General features: G+C 37.2%; 1 protein-coding gene across 3 annotated transcripts in view; it reads right to left on the bottom strand.

Moving 5' to 3' along the window:
• LOC114046857 (CDK5 regulatory subunit-associated protein 2-like) overlaps positions 1 to 23096 on the bottom strand; it is a 144203-nt gene that overhangs the window by 71566 nt on the left and 49541 nt on the right. For all 3 annotated transcript variants that reach the window (XM_027867418.1, XM_027867417.1, XM_027867419.1), the window contains exons 12-14: positions 21845 to 22063; positions 6409 to 6579; positions 4835 to 4999 (exon numbers count right to left, since the gene is read on the bottom strand). In XM_027867418.1, the coding sequence (XP_027723219.1) occupies positions 4835 to 4999; positions 6409 to 6579; positions 21845 to 22063 (555 nt within the window). The remainder of the gene's footprint in view (positions 1 to 4834; positions 5000 to 6408; positions 6580 to 21844; positions 22064 to 23096) is intronic.

The raw sequence follows: 23096 nt of genomic DNA on the forward strand, positions 1-23096 counted from the left end.
CAAAGGTGAGGAGAAGGAGCATTCCAGACTTTAGGTTCAGCAAGTGAAAAGGTAGAGAAAGGAGATGGGACCCCACAATTGAAGAAGAGTAAATTTAATTAGATAGGAGTGGCTTGATCATTGAATGTGTAGAGGGGAGTAATATATAAGAAGACTGAAAAGTAGAAAGAGGTCATGTTGAAAAAGCATTAGATACCTAAAAGGGAGCCACTTATTGGGGGGAGAATAGGTAGACACAGTCAGACTTACGCTTTAGGAAAATCAATTAGGTGGCTGTGATGGAGTGGAGTGGGGAAGACTAATTGCAGTAAGGGTGACCAAACAGGAGGCTATTGCAATAGTCCAGAAAAGAGGTGATGAGGGTCCAAACCAAAGATGGCAATTGTGTGAGTAAAGGAGACAAATGATGCAAAAGCAAGTCATTTCTCCTTTCTAGGCCTCAATTTCTCCATTTGTAAAATGAGGAGAGTAGGCTAAATGATTTCAAGTTTATTTCCAAGTCTAAAATTCAGATTCTATGAATAAATTGATTATATGAAAATTAGCAAGACAAAATGGATAGAGAAGTGGGTCTTGAAGTCAGGAAAACATTGGTTCGAGTCCCATTCCCCCCCACCCCCAACCCCACCCCCCAAGGACATCATGGCTATAAGCATTTTACATACTCTCGGGCCTCAGGCCTTAGAAAGAAAAACTCTCGACGACTTTAAGTTTGAGAGTAGGTGTTGATCTGCACTGGAAAAGGGAGTTGCTCACTGGGAAGATAAGTAGACTGATGAAATCTCATAACAAGTCTGGTCTAAAAAAATATTGATGATATGAATGCTCAGAAGAGGAATTCCTGAGAATATTTTGCCTAGCCTAAGGTAAGCCAAAGTGAGTAAACCTCTTGCTAGAAGAAAATTGCTCACCCATGTTAGCTAAATTAACTGCAGAGATTTAGGATGCCATTACATAAATTACCCTATTTTAACACACTAAATTATACCCCATTAGAATAAATTCACTTGGCTTCTTCAGAACAGCTGATTAAACCAAAGGTCTCATCTCGATAGGATTCAAGTGCCACGACGCTTAGGCAAGAACAAGAGATGATGAATTTAAACCTCATCAAAAATCAGGAAATGAACCAGTCCAAGAGACAAGTGTCTGTCATCAACACAAACTTCAATGGTCCAAATGAAACCACTACAATGTGTTCACCATAATCTTAAGAAACAAAGCTCAAGTAGAAAGGGGAATTACTTCCCAGAAGTGAAGACAGTCAATAAGCAAGTATATATCAATTTAAATTGATGTTAAGTTAAAAATAAATTTAAAGCAGCCTTGTGACAACTACATTAATTCCATTCCTAAGGATGTATCAGCTACAATGTTTCAACCATATCAACAATTGCTGCACCAATGACTCTGACTACAACAAATTAAATATCACAAAAATATTTGCTCCTTGTTCTTCAATTCCTTATCACCCAGCGTTCACCCAAGTTTCTACAATAATTAACATAAAGATAAACAAAGGACAAATGACACTAATTATAATGTGTCTTGAGTCTGCATAGATGTCCATTCTAATGATAATAAAAACAATAACATATTTATATGGCACTTAAAGGTTTGCAAATTGCCTTACATATTATATCATTTAGGACATCAAACATTTCCTGTAACAAGCTGAAATAAAACATTTTTGGAGGAAGGAAAATAAATACACACAAAAAAAGAAAGAAAAACCATACAATGTAACAAATCAGGATTCCGTAAAATTTACCATTTGAAAAAAAATTAGTCTGACCATGAATTTTTTACTAAGAATCTCACATACTTCATACATTTTAAAAAACTAAATATGGCCAAGAATATACAGATACTACTTAAGGAAATCCCCATATGACAAGAAGTGTTAGGAAAACTGAAAAGTAGTTTTCCCAAACATTGGCTTAGAACCAGAATAGCGGGGAACCTGCAGCCTCGAGGTCACATGTGGCCCTCTAGGTCATCAAGGGCCTTTCACCTCACAACCAGAAAATCAATAAATATGATAAGAGAAAAATAGTCTACACTGGAGGGATTATACAAAGACAAGCATAATTATAAACAGTTCATAAAGCCATGAAATGGTCCACCTATTCTGTAAAGCAATATAGAGTTATGAAAAAAAAAAGTTATGAAAGGGCCCTTTGATGCAAGTGATCCTACTGCTGGGTACATATCCCAAGGAGGAGCAAGACAAAAACAAAGGTTCCATATACACAAATCTATTCATAGCTATACGTTCTGTGGTAGTAAAGAACAGGAAACAAAGTAAATGTACATAGATTGGGGAATGGCAAAGCGTGGCACATTAACGTAACAGAATATTACTGCACTAATAAAAAAAACAAACAGCAAATATGAAGAATTCAGAGAAAGAAAACATAAATTGAATTAAGAGCAGATAACAGCAGAACCACAAAAACAATATACATGATGTCTAGAACAATATCAACTGAAAGAACAGTCAGACAAAACCGTATGCCATGTAACTAACAACCAAGCTTGGCCCCAAAGAAGAGTTAATGCATCTCTCTCTCATTGCAGAGGTTGGGAATGAGGTTTAACAGTATAGAATACTGAACAGGTTATTAGACATGGTCAATGTGTTATTTGGTTTAGCAGAATTTTTTTCCACTTCTTTTTTTTTTTTTTAATTTTTGTTACAAGGGATAGGTTATTGCCTAAGGCTAGGGGAAGGAATATATATAGAAATTAGAGTGATATAGAAACAAAAAATAAGAAAAAGACAAAAAAGGTAAATATCACCAAGTTTCACATGGCACAGCATGAAATATGACATTAAACCAGTTCTATAGATCTCATAGCATAACTTCCTTCAATACTTCAAGGATCTGTGAATTTCACTGAGATGGGCACTCCCTTTCCATTCTCATATTCCAACTCCACAACTTGACAGACCGTTCATGAGTTGCTACAGCCAAAAACAACTGATCACCTGGTAGTCAAACATCTAATGATGGGCCTCTTTGTATTCAGTGAGACTGGCTCTTGCATAAGAGACAGTCTGTTACCAGGTCTGTACTTAAAACCTTTCCAACTTAGGGCTCACCAGAGCCGGCACTCTGCTAGTATAGCTATTAAGAATCCAGGGTCACTTCCACAATGTAGGAAATGTAGCTCTCAGAGGGAAGGTAGTACAATCAGACAAAAATTAAAAGACAATTTTGCAGATATCATAAATTCAACTAATAAAAATGGGATTAACTATAAATGAGTCAAAATTATTCATCAAGTTTATTATTAAACTTTTTTTGTTTCAAGATGGCTATAGTGAATCCATGTCCAGATCTGGGCCCACCATGCCACTTTGAAGCCATCTCCATTTCATTTTTCCATCTGCCTCCAGAATCAAAGACCCCCTCCAACTTCCCTTTTCCCCTCCCACCAGTATCCTGGGCTTTAGCTGAAAGAGACCTTGGCAATCATCTACCACAGTGGTGTCAAACAGAAATGGGGCGCGTACTGACTTTGAAAACCACAAATTTACATTATCTATGTGTATTATATTCATTTATTTTGTTAAACAATTTCGAATGAAATTTTAATCTGATTCCATCTCTGATCCAAACCAGGCTGCAAAATAAAGAATTCATCTTGTATGAACTGCTACAGAGTGAAGTAAGCAGAACCAGAAAAATAATCACAGTGACTACAATAATGTAAATGAAGAGAATACTAAAAGGAAGCCCAATTCTGGATAACTGTATTGACCAATGTGTGGCCCCAAATACCTATCTCCCTTTCCTTTGCAGAAAGGTAGAACTCTAGAAAATGCAGCATAAGCTTTCAGAAATAGTCACTTAGCAATTATTTTGGGTTGTTTTTCTTCGTTACAAGAACAGTTTCAAATTACAACACAGGGAAAATACACAGAAATGACCATAAAGTAAAAACAGAAGACATCAATAAAACATTTGTTTTGTGTACATATTTCTGTTTTTGTTTTTAATGAAGAATCAGTGTTAGCTCCAGGAATCAAATTCAGGTTGTTGTCAGACCAAAAGACATGCCATTTGAAAACTGTCATCAACTACATTTTTATTTCAAGGAGGCAGACTCACCCACACCAATTAAGAAATGTCGTAATACTTTTCTGTGGAGTTTGACCCAATTTAATCAAAACCAGCCAGGTGACATTAAAATTACTATAGAACGACTGACAAGCACAAAAATAAATAAAAAATCCCAAGCATATTTAGACATAGGATCACAATCTTTGTAGTGATTTATCAGAGTAACCAATGCATGACCAGGCTAGGAACTCAACTTTCTGAGTAATTCAAGTTTGGAAACTAACATCAAAGTACACAGCTAGAACTTATAGAGAAAATGGTCTTATTTTGAAATAATTCTTCCCTTTCCAGGGCTTCTTACTTCTTCATATTCAATGTAATGCTATAGGCCATCCTATTTCCTAAATATTCTTTATATAGGTACCCTCTCACACTAAACGGCTTAAAAACTTGGCCTAAGGGCCCATTAACCCTTAAGTTTATTTAGTTCTCAAGATGGGAGCCCGTGGAGAACAAGTAGTATCCTCATTCTTTAATCAGGAGGTGATTTTCCAGCTTCTAGGTTATGTAGTCAAAGTCCTAATGCCTTGGATTGAAGGTTATTAATCTGTATGGAGAAGATAATGCCACTTAATTCACTACCACTTTGGGAGGTTTAATGAGTGGCAAGAAAGCACTCAGAGATCTCCTTGGATCACTGCGGCTTCCACATATTCCCTACAAAAATACGAATAAATTCAGAAGTAAAATTCAGCTGAGCTTACCTCTGAGGATAGAGCCTCTTTGAATGCTAGCTGCTGAGAAGCATACTTTTCTGTTAAGTCTTCATTCTTCAATTCAAGATCCTCCTTAGCTTTTAAAAGATGATTTAGCCTATTAAAAAGCTGTTCAAGTTCTGCATCTTTTTCTTTGATCTTCCCATCGAGTCGCTAAGAAAACCAAGGAATGCAAATTCAAGCATTTACCACAGCAAAAACATGAAGCAACTGTCATAAGAACATGATATTGCTTTTTTTAATGATATATTGTTCTAAAAATAATTCCCCTTCACCAAATAATGTGAGATGATTACATGAACATAATTCTATTTTACCTGAATTATGTTCACCAAACTATGTGAAGGTTTCCCAAAGGACAGCTCTGGCTATGGTGGTATGCCATTAGCTTATAGAAAAGGTCAGAGTGACAGACATAAACCTCCTTTGCACCATATTACCAATGCAGCCTTACTCTGTTTTCAAGAAACTCATTCCTTGTCATATCTGCTTCTCGTAAGATAAATCTGTGATTTACTCCTTATAAGCTGCAAATCCAAATGTCTCTTTTGGAAGACTACAAACCCTGACTCAAACTAGAAAAATGTGTCTATGAACATTAAAAACTATCTTAAATTTTTCCCTATCTGCTAAGAAGATCCAAGGTCCAGCTGGGAAAACCCAAGGTTTCATAGGTACCTCTGGTCATAGCAGGAATGATTCTTTGTAAGCATGTGCAATAAATTTCCTCTATCCCCACCCCAAAATGTCTTAGGTCCCAAAAATGAGTCCTCTGAGTGAGTTAGTTCTACAGATGCACCACATAAGCAGAACTCAAAAAAAAGTTGCATTAATGTGAACATGGACTTAATCAACTGGATGAAATCCTTTCTGGCTCTAGGCCTTTGAAATATAATGTAATGTAAAATGTTAAATTCAAATTCAGCAAACAGGTATTAAACAAGCACTTTGCACAGCACTGGATTAGGCACTGAGAGTGACAGAAAAAGAAAGATGATCCAGTTCCTACCATTTTGGATCTTAAAATTTATAGAAATATCCTGACATTGCAAATTGCTTCAACAAGAAGAAAAGATCATAAGTACAATTATATTATAGGGCAAAGGAACAACACTATAAAAGTTAAAAATCGGTGATTAGCCATACCGTGTTATAGGGGTTAAAAATCCATGGTAAAAACATTCTAACTTGGGTCTGAGGCAATCAGCTCAATGATACAATAGTACAGTTTTCTGATGTTATGGTGAGGTTTGCGTATAGTGAGATAAAGACAATGCTGCAACAACAGTGGTTGAGGCAATACAAGGAAACATACCCACAGTATCAAGGATAAGGCATATAGACAAAACATATAACTATCATAAAAAACAAAACACAATGTGTGCATGGAAAACTGTTCTAAGTACCATGTGAGATCCAAGAAATCAAAACTTATTTTTCTTAAAGAAAACAGAGTGAGGACAGTTTCTCCATCTCACCTCCCATCCCAGTACTCTGATCATCAAATACATTCCTTATATAAACAAAAAGATTAGATAAAATATACAAGCAAATCATTGTACCTGCAGCAAGATATCCTTCTGATTGACACTGTCTGTTAAGCATTTCATAACTTGTTCCTGGCTCTGCAATTTTTGATTACTTTCACTCAAAAGGATATTGTAACGTTGCTCCACTGACTTCTCTTTCTCAATCATTTCACCATGTAATTTCTCTACTTGATTTCTAAGATCCTACCAAAAAAAAAAACTGGAATGAACTTTACAAAAATTTCAAGGTGACAATCTGCATTAGCTTAACTTTCTACACTTTTCAATTAGTAGTCTAAAGAATGTATTTGGAAAATTGTTCATTTTTTGGTCATTTTTTTTTTTACTTAAAATTTTAAGAAAAAGAATGTTAATAAATCCGTATCAACACTTTCCACCAAAAACAAACTGGAGAGATGCATCGACTACCACCTCTTTGTCATACACATGTCATATTCGATAAACAGAAACCCAACACTAAGGTCAAAAGGCTTTATTACATTAGAACCAAATTCCAAGGAAAAAAGTACTCACTAGTACCAGTACCAAATAACTTTTTTTCTAGATCTGTGATTTCTTTGGTGGAAGGAATCACCCGTCTCTTTAAAATGAAACCAACGTTTGGTTCAACAACTGTTCTGCAATTTCATTTTAAAGAGTTTCAGAAGAAAAGGGGGTGGGAGGAGGACTCAGAGGTTAAGTGATTTTCCCAATGTCATACAGCCAGTATGTTAGAGGCATCCCTTGAACCCAGGTCTTCCTAATTCCAAGGAAAGCTCTCTCCCTACTAGGTCACACTGCCTCCACTGGAGGAACTGTTGATACCCCTGATACTTACAAGGTATTCATGGGAGGCAGCATGCTATAACAGAAAGCAACACTGGACCAGGAGTTTTGAGTTGGCTTTGAGCTACTATCCTACCACCTGCTAGTTATGTGATGATGAACAGTTATCTCCCCTTTCTGTGCCTCGGTTTCACTGCCTATAAAACAAAAGGGGGCAACTAGGTGGAGCAGTGAATAGAGTTCTGACCCTAGAGTCAGGAAGACCTGACTTCAAAGCCCGCCTCAGAAATTTACTGGTTATGTGACCCTGCACAAGTCACTTAAGCCCGACTGGCTCCACAAAAAAAACAACAATGAAAGGACTAAAACAGATCAGGGGTTGAAAACGGCCAAATTTGGCCTTCCACATGCTATTGTATGGCTGGTCCAGGAACTAAGAATGGGCTAAGAATGGTTTTCCCAGGACAACCAAATCTGGACTGCTACCCTGAAGCCTGCTTTTATATACCAGTGAGCTAGAATTATTTTTTTCATTTTTAAATAAAGTTATATTGTATTTTAAAATGTAAAAAACCCTTCTCAGCTGTAGCTGGATTTAGCTATGCCGATACCTGGATTAGATGATTGCTAAAGTCTGCTTGTAGACCTAACATTTTTATCCATCTATGAATATAAAATGCTTCCATAGATGGTATAATGAATAAAGCACTGGGCCCAGAGTCAAGAAGATGAGTTCAAACCTTCCTCCAGACATTTACTAGTTGTATGACACTAGGCTAGTCACTTAACCTCTCAGCCTCAGTTTCTTTATTTGTAAAATGGGGATAATAATAGCACCTACCTCACAGGGTTGTTGTGAGGATAAGATGAGATGATATTTGTAAAGTGTTTTGCAAACCATAAAGTACCAGGCATAAATAACATAAATGACAGGCATCATCATCGTCATCATCATCATCATCATATCATTGCAAGTTTATTTAAGATCATTCACTCCAACATGTGTTACTGACACTGACCATGTAAAATGGGCAACATAATTTCTGCCCATCGCATTGATAACTGTAATGAGGATCAAATGATATATCAATGAAAGTGCTTTCTAAATATAAAGCACTATAAAATGTCATATATTATTATTTCACAAATTATCTTAAAAATCATTCCTCAAAATAAGTTCTCAGAAGTAGATCTGTATTATCTGCTGGAACTCACTCCTGACTTTCCTGATTCTCCACAGTCCCTGTTCTCTACCTCCACAAATTATCTTGCATTTACTTCATTCTTTCTAATATGTATTCCCAAACAGAATGTAAGCTCCTTAAGGGCAGGAATCATGCTTCACTTTTGTCTTTGTATCTCCAGCACTTGGCATAGTGCCTTGTATGTAGCAAATACTTAATAAATGCCCATTCAAACTGGAATGAAGGTACCCACTCCTCTACCCTACCACTCTAAGAGGTGAAGTTGGGGATGGTGACCCCCTGCAATCTATACTCTACACCTCCTCCTAGGACTAGAGTTCTTTCAGTCCCATAGAACAATGTAACAAGCAATAAGAAACAAAGGAAAATCTCTCACTCTCTTTCTCTTATTCTCTCTTTCTCCCTTCATTCTTCTTCCTTCTCCTCCCCTTCTTCACCCCACAATTACAGTTCTCTCCCAGTCTTACAGAGGAATCACAAATGATGTCTAAAGCAATACAATACAATGAAGGCCACTACCTCAATGTACTCTCATCCTAGACCTGACCCCTCTATAACCACAGAGGTTAAATCAGCTTTCCACAAATTAGTAAATTAACAACAGAGCACACTCAAGGCCTAAATTCCCAATCTAACAATCAGAACAAATGGGTAATAATATCTTCCTCTACAAAAGTATTCCCAGAACCCTTTACATAATGGAGACTAACCATTTAAACGGTGGACCAGATTAAAATGTAATTGGGAAATGTTTGAAAAGAAAAAAAATTAAAATATACTACAACATGCAGCCCTCAGGGTTCTGTTTCTATTTGAATTTGACACCACAGGTCTAGTCTACAATATGCAGATAGATGGGCATGAGTTTAACCAACAGACATTGTGCTTGGAGAACAAGATGGGCCCAGAATTGAACAGAAGAGTGAGCTGTATTAATTTTGGGAAACTGTACTGCACTTTTAATCACTCTAAATTTCTCCCTAAAATAAAGTCCCAATTCTTTAACAATATTCTTCCCATGATACTGTAAAACAGTATATCATGAAATACTATAGTATCTGAAGAATTAAACTGGAAAGTTAATGTAAAGAGCAACAGAGAAGCACCAGGTGGATGAGAATATGCCAAAACATTACCAACTAAGAACAGTACAAAATAAGTAACATAAAAGATGTCATCAAAGAGACATGTGATTGGAAAAGAAGGTGGACTGGTTATGTGGCAAGAGCAAGGGATAAATAGCAAGTATATTAGCATGCATGCTTGACTGGTATCTATGCAATGTTAAAGAGAAACTCTGCCAAATAAATTTTTTCTATTGATTTGACCATGAAATTTCTGTTCTTGACCACCTCCACATTTTAATACCATATTTTTTTCTCAAAAAGTTTTTTCTCAAAAGTTTCTAGATCACATATGCTATTTATGCTACAAAAGGGTCTAAAAACCCAAAGGCCAAAGAATACTTGTTATGTGCAAGGTTAAAAAGAAAAAAAAAACTAGCTCACTACTCAGCAAACTATGTATCTCTAACACTCTAACCATTTTGGAAGGCTATCAATCAAATATTGGGATCTAACAGTTTTACAGCAAGCAAATCTATAATGTCCCTGATGCGAGCACTCACTCAAAAGGCAGATCACCATCTATCTACCTTGTCTCCTCCTGTGAAATTCCTGCCCATATACTCTCTCAAATCCTCTAAAGCAGCCACCTAATCCACTGGAGGCTTTCCTCCACATCCTTCAACATTCTACAAGAAGCAGAGAAGCATTAAGTTATTGGCTATCCCTTGATCTCCCCACATAGCCCATTTCCTTTTCCAAACAGACATTTTTGATATGCTCTCTTTTATGTCACTTTTTGCACACAAGTCACTTGGACACAAGACTGTAGTCTATTTTCCCACTAGGGTGGGTATTTACCTTTGTGTTAGCCTCAGTACCTAGAGTACAAGGTGTTGTTTTGATGCACAATAAATGCTGAATGAACAGCAAGGAATTCATGAACAAATTTGTCTAATAATAATTCTTTCCTATTGAAAAAATATACTTCTTTCCATAAACAGATGTCTTTTTGATACATATACTTCAAAGCTAGGGATGTTCTGTAATGAGTGCTCAAAATGTTCTAGCTAGAAATTCTTTTGTAATTAAGACATACATTCTTAAATCCATAATACCACAAACCCTTCAAAATATGTCATCTCCCAATGGACACTGTTCTGACTGAAAACCAAGAGAGTAATGCAGATAGATTCAATAATCCAAAAGGGTAGAAATCAGAAGGGTATGGGTTCAGTTCTTCTTTATGTCACCAACTTGCAGCATGACCCCAATTTGCTTAGCAATAGACTAGAAATCATTCACATCTACCTAAGGTTGTTAGGAAGAACTGAAAGGAATGCAAAATACTTTATTAAGCAATTTACGTTGCTCTTTATATTTGCAATAAATTTGTATGCTGTCCTCAAAAGATCATTCAATTTTTGCCTTTTAATTTTAAAAATGTTTATATAACACATTAAATAAAGAATGTGTGCTCTTTATGCGTGCAGTAATTACAAATCCACTTAAATAATTTTCTGGACTCGATTCCTTTCTTTATGCAAACTTACATCAGTACCTTATTTTAGATGGCTGGTTCAACCTCTATTGTGTGGGTATTCAGTACCAATTTGTTCCTCCTTCCTTTTCATTTGATTTTTAAAATTTTAATTCAACCACTTAGATTAAGGAACTTCAATCATTTTAAATAAAATGCATTAATATAGTGCTACATTTTTCTCATTAACACAACACCATCAGAATTTTCACAACACAGACATACAAGTTTTCTTCTTCCAGTTGTTGTTGATAACAGAGTAACACACTGCCCACTGGATGCAAAGATTGCATCTTGAGTTTCTGTTTCTAGTAATGAGAATGTGGACTACAATGAGATATTCATGTTTTCTTTTCCTGTCACATGTATAGACCAAAGACATGTATGAGTAATGCTGGGTTAAATTAATCAAACCTAGAATCACAGCATGTTGGAGCTAGAAAAGGCCTTAGAGATGTAATAGACCAACCTCTTCATTACAAATGGGAAAACTAAGGCCCATGGAGGAAAACTGATTTATCCAAGGCCACATAAATTAATAAGGAGCTAGATGTCTACTGAAGTCTCCTGATTCCCCAGTCAGTGTTCTTTCCACTACAGTATGCTGCCTTCTCAATCTCAAACTTTTTATATAAAAAATTTTTAATTAAACTGAGGCTCCTAGTAATCAATGTGAATATTGATATTCTAGAGATTGCATTTTATCAATAAGCAAAAAAAAGGATAATTAAAAGTTTTTAAAATAATTGCTACACCATCTTGGGGAAGAAAGAGGGAAGGGAAAAGGAGAAAATCTAAAACTCAAAAGCTTATGGAAGTGAATGTTGAAAACTAAAAATAAATTAATTTTAAAAAATTGCTAGATATGTACTGTTATTCTTATTCCTCCCTACTATGACCTCGGATTCATTAGTACCACCATCACAACTGAGCTCATTGACCAATAAGAATAACCAATGTCAAAACAAATTATAATTTTCTCACAAGAACCATACCCAAAACCATACTGAGATTTCATGTCCAATCCCCTCATTTGACAGGTGAGAAAAATGGAACCCACAGAAGTTAAGTAACTTGCTCCAGTTCATATAAGAAGTTGACAGAGCTCTCATTTAAATCCAAGTCTTCTGACTCCAAATCCAGGGTTCTTCCACTATACCATTTCTATTTCAGATGGTTTGGTCACTATTTTCTTGACCCCTCTTCTAAAGAGGTTCAAAATGAAGTCCAATTGTTTTCTTTTGTTTTTCATTCACAGATTTGTTTTCCTTATGTTCATAATATCTGTGCTTAAAAAGGGGTACAACAGTGGCCTGATATAAAAGCAGATTAGAAAAGTTTGGATTGTCAAACCTGAGACCTAGGCCTTTTCTACAAATTCCTTCGGGCCTAGCAACCCATCGATGTGATAAAGAGAAGGCAAATATGGCTTAACAAAAAGTAGTATGTCCACTGAAAACTGCCTCAGAAGAGAAAGAAACAGCTACCATGGTAACATTAATACTGCCTGTCTTGCCTCACCTTTTCTACTTTGCACAAGTGGAGTTATAATAAGCAATGTGTCAGTGGAAGGTATGGAGAATTCAGAGGAAAGAGAACTTGGAATTGATAACCGAGAATGGTTTCTAAATTCCCATACCAAAGCAGAACAAGTCATCATCATTAGCATCATAATCATCATCATCATCATCGTCATCATCATCACTAACATTTAAATAGTGCCTACTACGTGCCAGGCATTGTGCTAAGCACTGTTTCAGCTGATCCTCACAACAACCCTTTGGGAAGTAGGTGCTACTATTATCCACATTTTACAGATAAGGAAACTGAGACAAGTAAAGGTTAAGTGATTTGCCCAAGGTCACACAGCTTCCCAACTCTGAGAAGAGCCCTCCATCCACTGTACTGTCAGCTGCCCCTAAAAACAAACTATTTCATCTTTGTAGCTCCTAAGGCACCCACCAAATTATTAACACAGTAGGTGTTTCTTCATTCCCTTCTTTGCACAGGTTAGGGCCACGGGTATGGAACATTACGTGTGCTGTCACTCTCAGCTGATGTGTTGATAAACTTTATTGAACTACTTTTTTTCCCTCTTTTTTATTTTTAATTACATGAGATGACTTACTACATGAAAGTGGAGGAGACAGATTCAGAAATAAAAGTGATATAAAAACAAAAGATATCACTAGGGAAAAAATATAGCAGATACTTAAAAAATATTTTTGAAAAGAGGAAATAATTCCTTTAAAATGGAATCCCTTACTAGACAATACGTTCCACTTAAACAGGAGTCATTTTTTATCTAACCTCTGTATCTCCTCCAATGGCTAACACAATGCTCTGTTCAAAATAGGGACCAAATAAGTATTTGTTCAATGAATAAAAAAAGAAAAATCACATTCAATAAATATAAAGCAATAATCAGACTCGTTTCTCCCAAAAGGTGTTAATCTCAGATTACTATCAAATGTTCTCTTTTGGTGAGGTATAGTGGAAAGAAAGCTGGACTAGGAAGCAGGAGATCTACATTCGAATCTAAGCTCTGCCAGATCTATGACCCTAAGCTAGTTATTTCCTCTCCTACTGGAGTTTCCTAATCTATAAAATAGGTAGGGAGGAAAGAGAAGCAGGTTAAATGATGTCAAAAGTCTCTTTCAGCTCTCATGATCAGAGGCAGCATGATGCTGAATTAAGCACACTGGATAGGAAGTGTGAGCATCTGGGTCCAAGGTTTACTTCTACCACTTACTAGCTAGGCGAACTTGGAAAAGTCCCTTCACCTCTTTGGGACTCAGTTGCCTTACCAGTAAAATGGGGGAAAAAATTTGTACTACCAGTCTCCTAAAGGTGCTGACAAGAAAGCTGTATGTTGACTGTAAAGCACTAGAGAAATGTGAGCCACTATTCTCATAAACTCTAGTTATGCCAAAACACTGAAATGTTACGAGTACGCCTCTCAACATATTTTCCTATAATGGCTATAAAATTAACACGAAAGCCATACCATGATGTTCCTCCCTACCTCTGTGCTTTTGTTTATAATCCATTCTCTTTTCCCAGAATGCCCTCTTACCTCTTTTCTTATCATCTTTATCATCCTTTAAGGCCCAATTCATGTCCCACTTCTCCCAGGAAATTTTCTCTAACTATTCCACCTTTCGCTGATTTTCCTATCTTCAGGACTTCTGCTCTTCAATACTTAATTATGGTGTCTTCTATAGTTCACTGTTTCAATGTCTCTTAGTTTTACTTCCTCAGCTGTGCTTAACTGAAGGTTAAGACCATGTCTTTCACTTTTTGTATGTCATCCTCCTCACCCCAACAGCAACAAACTTAGGGCTGAGTACATAATAAGTTGTTAATAAATACCTATTTGATTTACAAGGTGAAATTCTAGGAAATTAATGAAAACTAGCCTGGTCTTTGAAAATCGGTCCATCCAACATGAAACAGGATCTTCTGATACTTTGATGTAAAATTGGCCTATTTTGGATCCTATCCAAGAGGATTTCATTCCTAAATTCCATTCTAGAGCAACACATGTTATACTAAGAGTTCAGGAAAATAACATTAAGTGAACAACTGAAATTTCCCATGCTTCCTAGGAATTCCATTTCAATACACTGTTAGAAAACTCTAGACCAAAAGAGAGGAAAAAGTTTTGAATGCTACATCCGTCTCTTAACAAAATTAGAACTGTGGACAGAATTTGAAAAGAGACCACACCTACGTATGGGATCTTGGAGTTTTGTATATTTACATAAGAAATAAAAGGCCATATACTTGATTTCTTTCTAAACTGAATTTGTTAAACTTTATCTTTGGTCAGGTAAAGAAGAGGAAGTTTTTCATCCATCAAATTTTATCTTATCAAGTTTCTCTTGTCAGAAAGTCGGCCGTTCTTCTCAGGGAGTACCTTCAAATATTTGCACATAAATTCACTCTGTAGAACTATCATTAATTTTAAGATACCCTCTGAAATTATCCCCATCTAACCAGTAGGAAATAAATCAGTCTGTCCATAAATGAATATCCTCTAAGTACCTGGCCCCACACTAGGTCTGTAAAAGACAAGAAAAGGCAGAACTATGAAAGAGAAAGAGCAATAGACCTACAGTTCAAATCACAACTCTGACACTTACTAGCAATGTTTCTGTTGGCCAGTTATAGCTCCCTCCCCAGCCTCAGTTTCATCATTTGTAAAATGGGAATAATAAAACATCACTGCCCACACAAAACTTAAATGAAGAAAGCAATCTGCAGACAGCATTAAAATGTGAACTATTACATGGAAGAACTGTCAGATATGGCTCTTGTCCTCAAGAACCTTACAAAGTGATTTGGAAGAGAAGACTGACACACAAAACAAAAACAGACAGAATTCTTCAAAGATAAGAGATGTCTTCAATGTGAGTAACCCCCCAAAAGTCCTCCAATACAGACTACAACCCACTGTGACTTAGTAGACTTATTAGCAGCAGCATGACTTCAAGAATGGCTGTGATTGAAAAACTCATCACCCTGCAACCACCTTGGTGATGAGCTTCTCTGAACTGAGCTAAGCTGGTACTCAGATGACTTACAGTCCATTAGCCCATCACTGGCCTATGTCCAAAGCCCTTCCAGTTTGAAGAATTGCCAGAGCTTCTTGCATCTCAGAACATAAGTCCACCTGCACGCTACTATGAGAAGTCCCAGAATAAGACTTCAGTGGTACATACGCTAGAATAAAACCAAGTGAATAAGAAAGACCATAAATATGATAGAGGTAGAGAAACGGGAGATCAGCAAGGCTGATAAAGAGGAAAAGTGGTGTGAAGGAATGTGCCCTAGACTAACATAGGCCTGAATCACGGCTCTACTACTTGTTACCTCTGATGGAGATCTTTAAGCAGTGGCTAAATAACCAATTGTCAACAATGCTGTAAGGTGGAATGCTTGATCAAGTTCAGACTAGAAAGATTCTGAGGTGTTCTATAGTTCTTAGATTCTCTAATACCGATGTGATCTTAGGCAAGTCACTTAACATTTCTGGACCTGAGTTTATTGATCTATAAAAGCAAAAGGTTGGAACAAATGGCCTCTAAGGCATCTTCTAACTTTAAAAAAATCCACAATCCCATAATCCTACACTGGTTATTCTGAAGCTCCATTATAAAAATATTCAGAAACAAAAACCTGAAACAGGACACAAGATTCTAGCCTTCAGTGTCCCAAAAGATGCTGTTCCAACTTGAGATGGCATTAGCTGATGGGAGACTCTTCAAAGATGTTATTGGCATCTGAAGTGCCTGCTGATCCCTTCTCACAGGCCAGTGAAACACTTCGGCATTACTCCAAAGAAGAGTGCTTTTGACTAGCTCAGTCTGGGGGAAAAAAAAAGCTTGAAAGGCACAGACAGGCCCTTTTGTGAAGAACAGAGGTTACCATGGATGCTGGGACAAAAAATTTACTTTTTCTTGCCTTGACTAGTGAATGTTGACCCCAGGAAATCTTACTTATTAATTAGATGTGCTGACTAGATGACGGTAGACTGGTGTACTCCTTAAGGACAGGAATTGGTTTCATGCTTTTGCCTTGTAACTCCAGCTTTTAGCACAGAGCATAGCACTGATTGACTGACTGGTGACTTGCCACAAGAAAGACAACTCTGTACTTCCATTGGAATTAGGCTTTAAGAGATATACCAGATTCAAGTTTCTACTATGACATTAACTCTCATGGTACATATGACCATAAGCAAGGCACTTCACCTCTATGACCCTCAATTTCCTCACCTGAAAAACAAGGATAATAACAGTTACATTATCTAAATTATGAGGCTATTGGGAAGAAAATTTTTTGTAAACATTAAAGCACTACAGAAATGTTGGTTACTATCATTATTGTTGTTGTTGTTACTAGTAGTAGTAGTAGTGGTAGTAGTAGTAGTAGTAGTTTCTGAGTTAGCAACTACCATACATTTAATATGCACCTAACCTGGTACCCAGAAACTTAGAAGGAGCTAGGTGCCTCTTAAAAGAGGCTAGGATTTGCTATGACTGAAATTCCTCCAATTTATCATTAAAAACCACCTTATTCTAGAAAAATACTGATTGCCCTAGCTACATACCTGATACAAATAGCCAAGTAAGGTTTAAACCTTTGTTAAAGCTCATTTCTTCAGGTTTGGGGTACAATACACAGTTCAGAAATGCAAAAACATTTTTTAAGGTGGCACGTTTAGATGATTATTTGCCAAAAGATGTTCCTAATGTTGTTATGATCTTATTTCCAGAAATCCATCAACCAGCAGGAGTGTGAGAAATGCGTACTAGAGGTGTTCTGAGTCTAACTGCCCTAAAATTAAAACTGCTCCCCGTCAAAGTACACTAGATTAGCCAGCCGGGTGAAGGGTACAACTTTAATTAGATTGTTGGTCTTCAGCCAGCAGATATGCCTCTCCAGAGCAAAGACAGCCAAGTATTGAAGAACGCACTTGTCAGGTAAGATGACAAAAGCTCCAGTGACAGATGAGGGCATTATAAGACAGTCAAGGGAATACTCTCTAAACTGATTTCTAATAAATGTTGCTTACAAGGGAGAAGAAAAACAATGTGACTTGCTCCCATCCAGCACCAAATACTGAGAGCCACAGCAAAAGATCACACATCTGAGAGAGCTGAGGCCCTCCTTTTCACTCACACAGGATAAGCATCATTCGTCCTTGCTCTCTCGTTCCAGACATCAGAGCAAAGAGGCAAGTGGAAATTTCAGAGGGAGCCAAGGATGTGTGATTTCTGGCAGCTCCCCATTTCCAGCACAAAGAAGCTGTGACACTAAGTGAAGCTAAGAAACAGATTGGGAAACGCTGAATGAAAAGGCTCCTGAACTTGCTTACGAGGATTTGGGTCCCTCTGGTGGCATAAAGTAACATAACAACAATGCTTTAAATTTTCTTTTTAGGAAGATTGTTTTCAAAACAAACAAACAAAGAAAAACAAAGAAAAAATATTTAGGGGCAGCTAGGTGGCGAAGTGAATAGAGCTCTGGCCTTGGAGTCAGGAGGACCTGAGTTCAAATCCACCCTCAGACACTTAATACTTACTAGCTGTATGACCCTGGGCAACTCACTTAACCCTGACTGCCTTACCAAAAAGCAAAAAAAAAGACTATTTTCAATAGAGAGATACTCCCATATTATTTTCCAGGTTGGTTCAAAAAAGAGACCATAAGGAAAGATGATCATATATTGACCTAATGGCTAGAAACCCGCCAGCTTGATAAAATCAAACTTATTTTAGATAAAATGGTTCAAGTTAACTGGGGGTTTTGTTGTCGTAGTTTGTTTTTTTTTTAAACTTTGAGCTACTGAAAATCATCCTAAAGTACATAACTTTATTTTTCTTCTTGAACACTGCACACTAATGGCCATTGCGGTGCTCTAAGATCATTGTAATGAAAATTAGATCACAATATCCAAGACTACATGTAAAAAATCAAAGGAGAATCTGAGAATATTAGATCTGGATGGGACCTTTGAACACAGAATGTTAGAATATAAGAATATAAACCATTAGAATTAAAAAACCTCATAACATTGAACGTTAGAGCACAGAAAGTAGTGGAAGTGGGGAGGATCTTGGGACATAGACTACATAGAAGGGTCCTTCAAGATTATCGAATGCAACCTCTTTATATAACAGATGAAAGAAAAGTAACTGGCACAGCTAGTTAGTTGCAAAGCTAGCACTAGAATCTGGGCTCCCTAACTTCTAAACATGTGCACTGCCCATGGCTGTGTGCATTGACAATGAATGTGTACTGAATCTAGGACACATTCAAGGAACTGATATTTGACTTGCTTCCTTATCACCTGCCTCTGTGGAAATGTGTTACAAGGAAGAGAGCCTGTTAACAGAGGGTCTTAGGATGAAAGTTTTACTGCATCATATGCAACAGCACGGTAGAGTGGAAAGTAAGAAGCACTGGAAATCAGGAGACCTATGCTCTAATTCTAGCTTTTGGATGTTCTCACAACCTATATTGAAGCTAACATAGGAATACTCTCATTACCGGGAAAGAGGCATCTCCTCTCTTTTTCTCCTTGTTTCTGTATTAGTGGACAAGAATGTCATGACAGGGCAAGAGTCACAGACATCACTCCAAGAAGAGTCTATGAGGCCTTTCTTGGCATACAAAGGAAACAAATCCCTCTTTTCCCTTGCCTACAACAGGATAGGTCACTGAAAGGTCTTGCCTTTAATCCACATGCAGCAACATCTGGTGAGTAGGAAGCTCTTTAGTTAATTAAAGTGCTTAGTTAACTGAAACAAGCTGATAAGACAGATAAATCTAAAGAACTGTGTTCTCCCGCTGCATTCAGCATGCAAAACAAAAATCTTGGCTACATGGAAAGATTCCATGCCACTTCCCAAGCACAAATCGCTGGGCCTCAATTCTCAGCTTGGTCAACATAAGATTCCTGGACACTACAGAGATTCTTAACCTCAAGTTCATGAACTTGTTTATTCTTTTAATACAATAACTAGTTCAATGTAATTGGTTTCCTTGGTAATCTTATGTCCTTTATTTCATGAATTTAAAAATAGTCTGAGAAGAGGTCCATAAGGTTCACCAGACTGACAAAAAGGCTAAGCAGTTATGCTGTAGACAGATGCAGAACTGCTGAAATGGGATAAAATACTGAACTGTTCTAGACATGAGCAAACTCGGAAAATACTAGGTCAGCAGAAGTTAAGTAAAGTTCTCAGTATTAACCTACACTGTAAGAAAACTTATGCAAAAGGGAAAATAAAGTGCCAAATTCCATCTTCCTGTAAAAACAACATTCTAAAAACCTTTCAGATTTGTAGGGCTAGAACGAACCTTAGAATACAGAAATGCTTAAAGCAACCTTAAAATACAGAATGTTAGAACAAGGACAAAAACTTACAGCTGAAAGAGCCCCTGGAAGCCACCTAATCCAATTCCTCATTTTACAGATAAGGGAACTGAGAACCAAAGAAAAGTGCTTCCCAGAGTTACACACATTCATGGCAGAGCTAGGTGTAGAACAGCTATCCTGTCTCCTGGCAAGTGCTCTTTCCACTAAACCAGAAGGCCTTTCACCAAACAATGTTAACACAGAAATCAAGTAGCAACTACTATGAATGCTCTGATAAAGTATTTTTGCATTTCTCTACCTAGGCCAGCAATGCAAGACATGTACCACTCTCTTCCAACCCCCAGGACTAGCGCAGAATGCACATTCCCCAACTACTCTAGCCCACAGTGGTCCTGCCTTTCTCAACTTTTACAGCACCAAGTAATCACTTCATTTTACATACTGTTTTGCACCAGACACATATCCTGTCCTTAGAAAGTTGCACAATAATGGGGCCCTTAACTTCAGAGGCTCACAAACTCCTGCCTGATAACAGCTGGAATTCAGGTGGCACCTTTCTATTTATCACAAAGCACTTTCACATGTGTTCTCATCCGTCCCTTACAATATCCCTTTAAGTGAGATGGTGTAAATATTCTAATACTCAATTTCTAGATGAGGAAACTGAGGCTCAGAGAGCTTAAGTGCTAACTGAAATAGGGATAATCAAGAATAACCATTTTAAAAGAACACAAACACTTGCATTCAGATTGTTTCTTTTTTGGTCTGACAAATTATTTCAAATTATATACATGTGAACCGATGACAATAAAAAATATCAGAAATTATAAGTACTTTTTTTGATTCTTGAGAATTATAGACTCCTAGAGCTGGAAAGGTTCACAGAATACAAAAGAGTCAAACATAAAGAAGAGAAATCAAAATAGCCTGCAAACATTGAGTACAGGGGTCAGCAAACTACAGTCCATAAGCCAAATCCAGCCTTCAGCCTGTTTTTATTCAGCCTGAGAAATATGTATTTTAATATAGTTTTACTGTTTTTTAAAATGTAAAAACAATTCTTAGCTCGTGGGTCACTGGCTGTCATGATTTGCCAAAGCCCAATCTAGTCCAACCAATTCATTTCACAAATGAGGAAACAGACTTACAACAGTTAGCTTTTGCTCAAGGTTCTACAGTCAAATCGAAGACTTAACCTCAAGTCTCCCAGATGTTACTCACATGCTCTTTCACAGCCTCAAGCTGCCGACCAAGCCATCGGCACTTTACTGATTCCCTCCAGAGCTTCTAACATAGCAGCCATGAGGAATGGATGCACACTAAATGGTGAAGCTGGCCACACTACCAGAGTGTGGAGACTTGCACAGGCACGGCTTCCCTTCAATAATAATAGCACCTTTTGTTGAGCTCTTCATGAGTTTAAGATCTGATGGATTTTTAGGTGTTCAAGTGTAAAAGGTGTTTCATTTATATTTTTTTAATATTATACTCACCATACTACACATACTCAGTAAATAAAATTTATATTAAATTTTTTACAAATTTCCTTTTATCTGCATTAACATGTTTCCAAAATTTTATAGCACATCCTTTAAGAGCCACTGATGTGAAGAGAGATATACAACAAAAGACAATGTTACTGATAATTCTTAGTGCAATCATATCCTACAACATGAAAAATCACTGAAGTTAAATGGCTCAAGGATCTGCTCTAACAATTTCTTGCTATGTGATCACGGTCAAGTCATTTCATGCCCTGAAGCTTCTGAAACTTCATTTGTAAGGTAAAAAATTAATACTGCTTATACTACCTATCTCATATGGTTGTTGTAAAGAAAACAAGTTATTATTTGTTGGTGCTCTAGAAGCCTATGTTAGGAGATTCTTTAAAAAAAGGTACAAACATGAAACAACATAAAAACCCCCTAGTGATTGTGCTCCCATCTGAGAACCCCACTAAAAGACAAGAAGGAGTGATAACCACATTGATGGTTTTGTCTCCATGACTCTTCTGTCGCCTGGCTTCATCCAACTCCTTCTCCAATTTCTCCCTCTCATGCTGAAAATCATCTATGTCTTGGCTAAGTTTTTCAATGGTTCGCTGTAGTTTATGGTTCTCAGTATCTTTCCTTCGATTTTCAGCATGCAGCTGTGCTAAAAGGGTTTCTTTTTCCAGCAAAATAGTCTCAAAATCTTCAGTCCCCTGAAAGAGGCAAAGAAATATCTACAATCAGTATTAGACAAACCAATCTAAGCTCCTACTTTATGCTATTTCAAAGGATTTAGGTATTAAAGGGACAAACTTAGAGACATCTGGTCCAACACCCTCAATTTTACCACCCGAGGCTCAGAACAGGCAAATGACTCACCTAAGCTGATGAGGGTATAAGTATCTGAGCAGAAATTTGAAGGTAGGTCCTCTGACTGCAAATCTAGTGTCTAGCAGGGAAAAGGGTACAGAGGAGCTGTAAAGTTAGCTTGACAAACCCTCACAGAGTTTAAAGGGAAAGAGTGGGAAAAGTACTACATGTGCACAAGTCCCTTCCACATGTGAGGCAGCCCTATGCGACCCTGAACAACGCACTTTTTCCACACCAGTCTCCACATTTATAAAGTAGGGATACTCCTTATACTGGCCACTACATGGGGATTTTCAAATCAATCTCACTAACATGTATTAAATTAAGTACCTATTATATACAAAACACTGTGATAAGATAGTTGAAAGGATCAAGAAATAAGTAAAGCACTTTGTAAGTAAATCAAAAGGTGCTACAAAAATGCCATGTATTGTTATTAATAGAGTGGAAATAAAATGACTGTCATCTGAAGAGTACAGATGGATTAAGATCACTTTGTGATGAGCTTGGGGCAAGCCAGCAAAGGTCAAAGGTTCAGAAGAGAGCAGCTGTCAACATCAAAGGGCCTAAGTGAAATGAAAAGATGACAGCTTCAGCAGAGAAGGTATGTATGAGGGCTAAGTGTGCTAAGAACACCTGTCCTTGAGAAACCAGACTGACACTTGGAATTCTATATAGTCATAGGAGACAAAAAAAGCACAAAGACCTCAGGGTCACAATGGAGATAGACAGGAAGGCTAAGACAGTGGTCTGGGCTACATACACAGCCTATGTGAGTAGCTGACCTCAGCCTCCATCAATATTAAGCTGTCAGTTTTCCCCAGAAAAAAGGTTAATTTACAGTTAACCCTTTAAAGGACTATACTCTGAAAAGGA

The sequence above is a fragment of the Vombatus ursinus genome, unplaced genomic scaffold, assembly GCF_900497805.2.
Source record: "Vombatus ursinus unplaced genomic scaffold, bare-nosed wombat genome assembly UNPS02014786.1, whole genome shotgun sequence".
In the NCBI taxonomy this organism is placed as follows: domain Eukaryota; kingdom Metazoa; phylum Chordata; class Mammalia; order Diprotodontia; family Vombatidae; genus Vombatus; species Vombatus ursinus.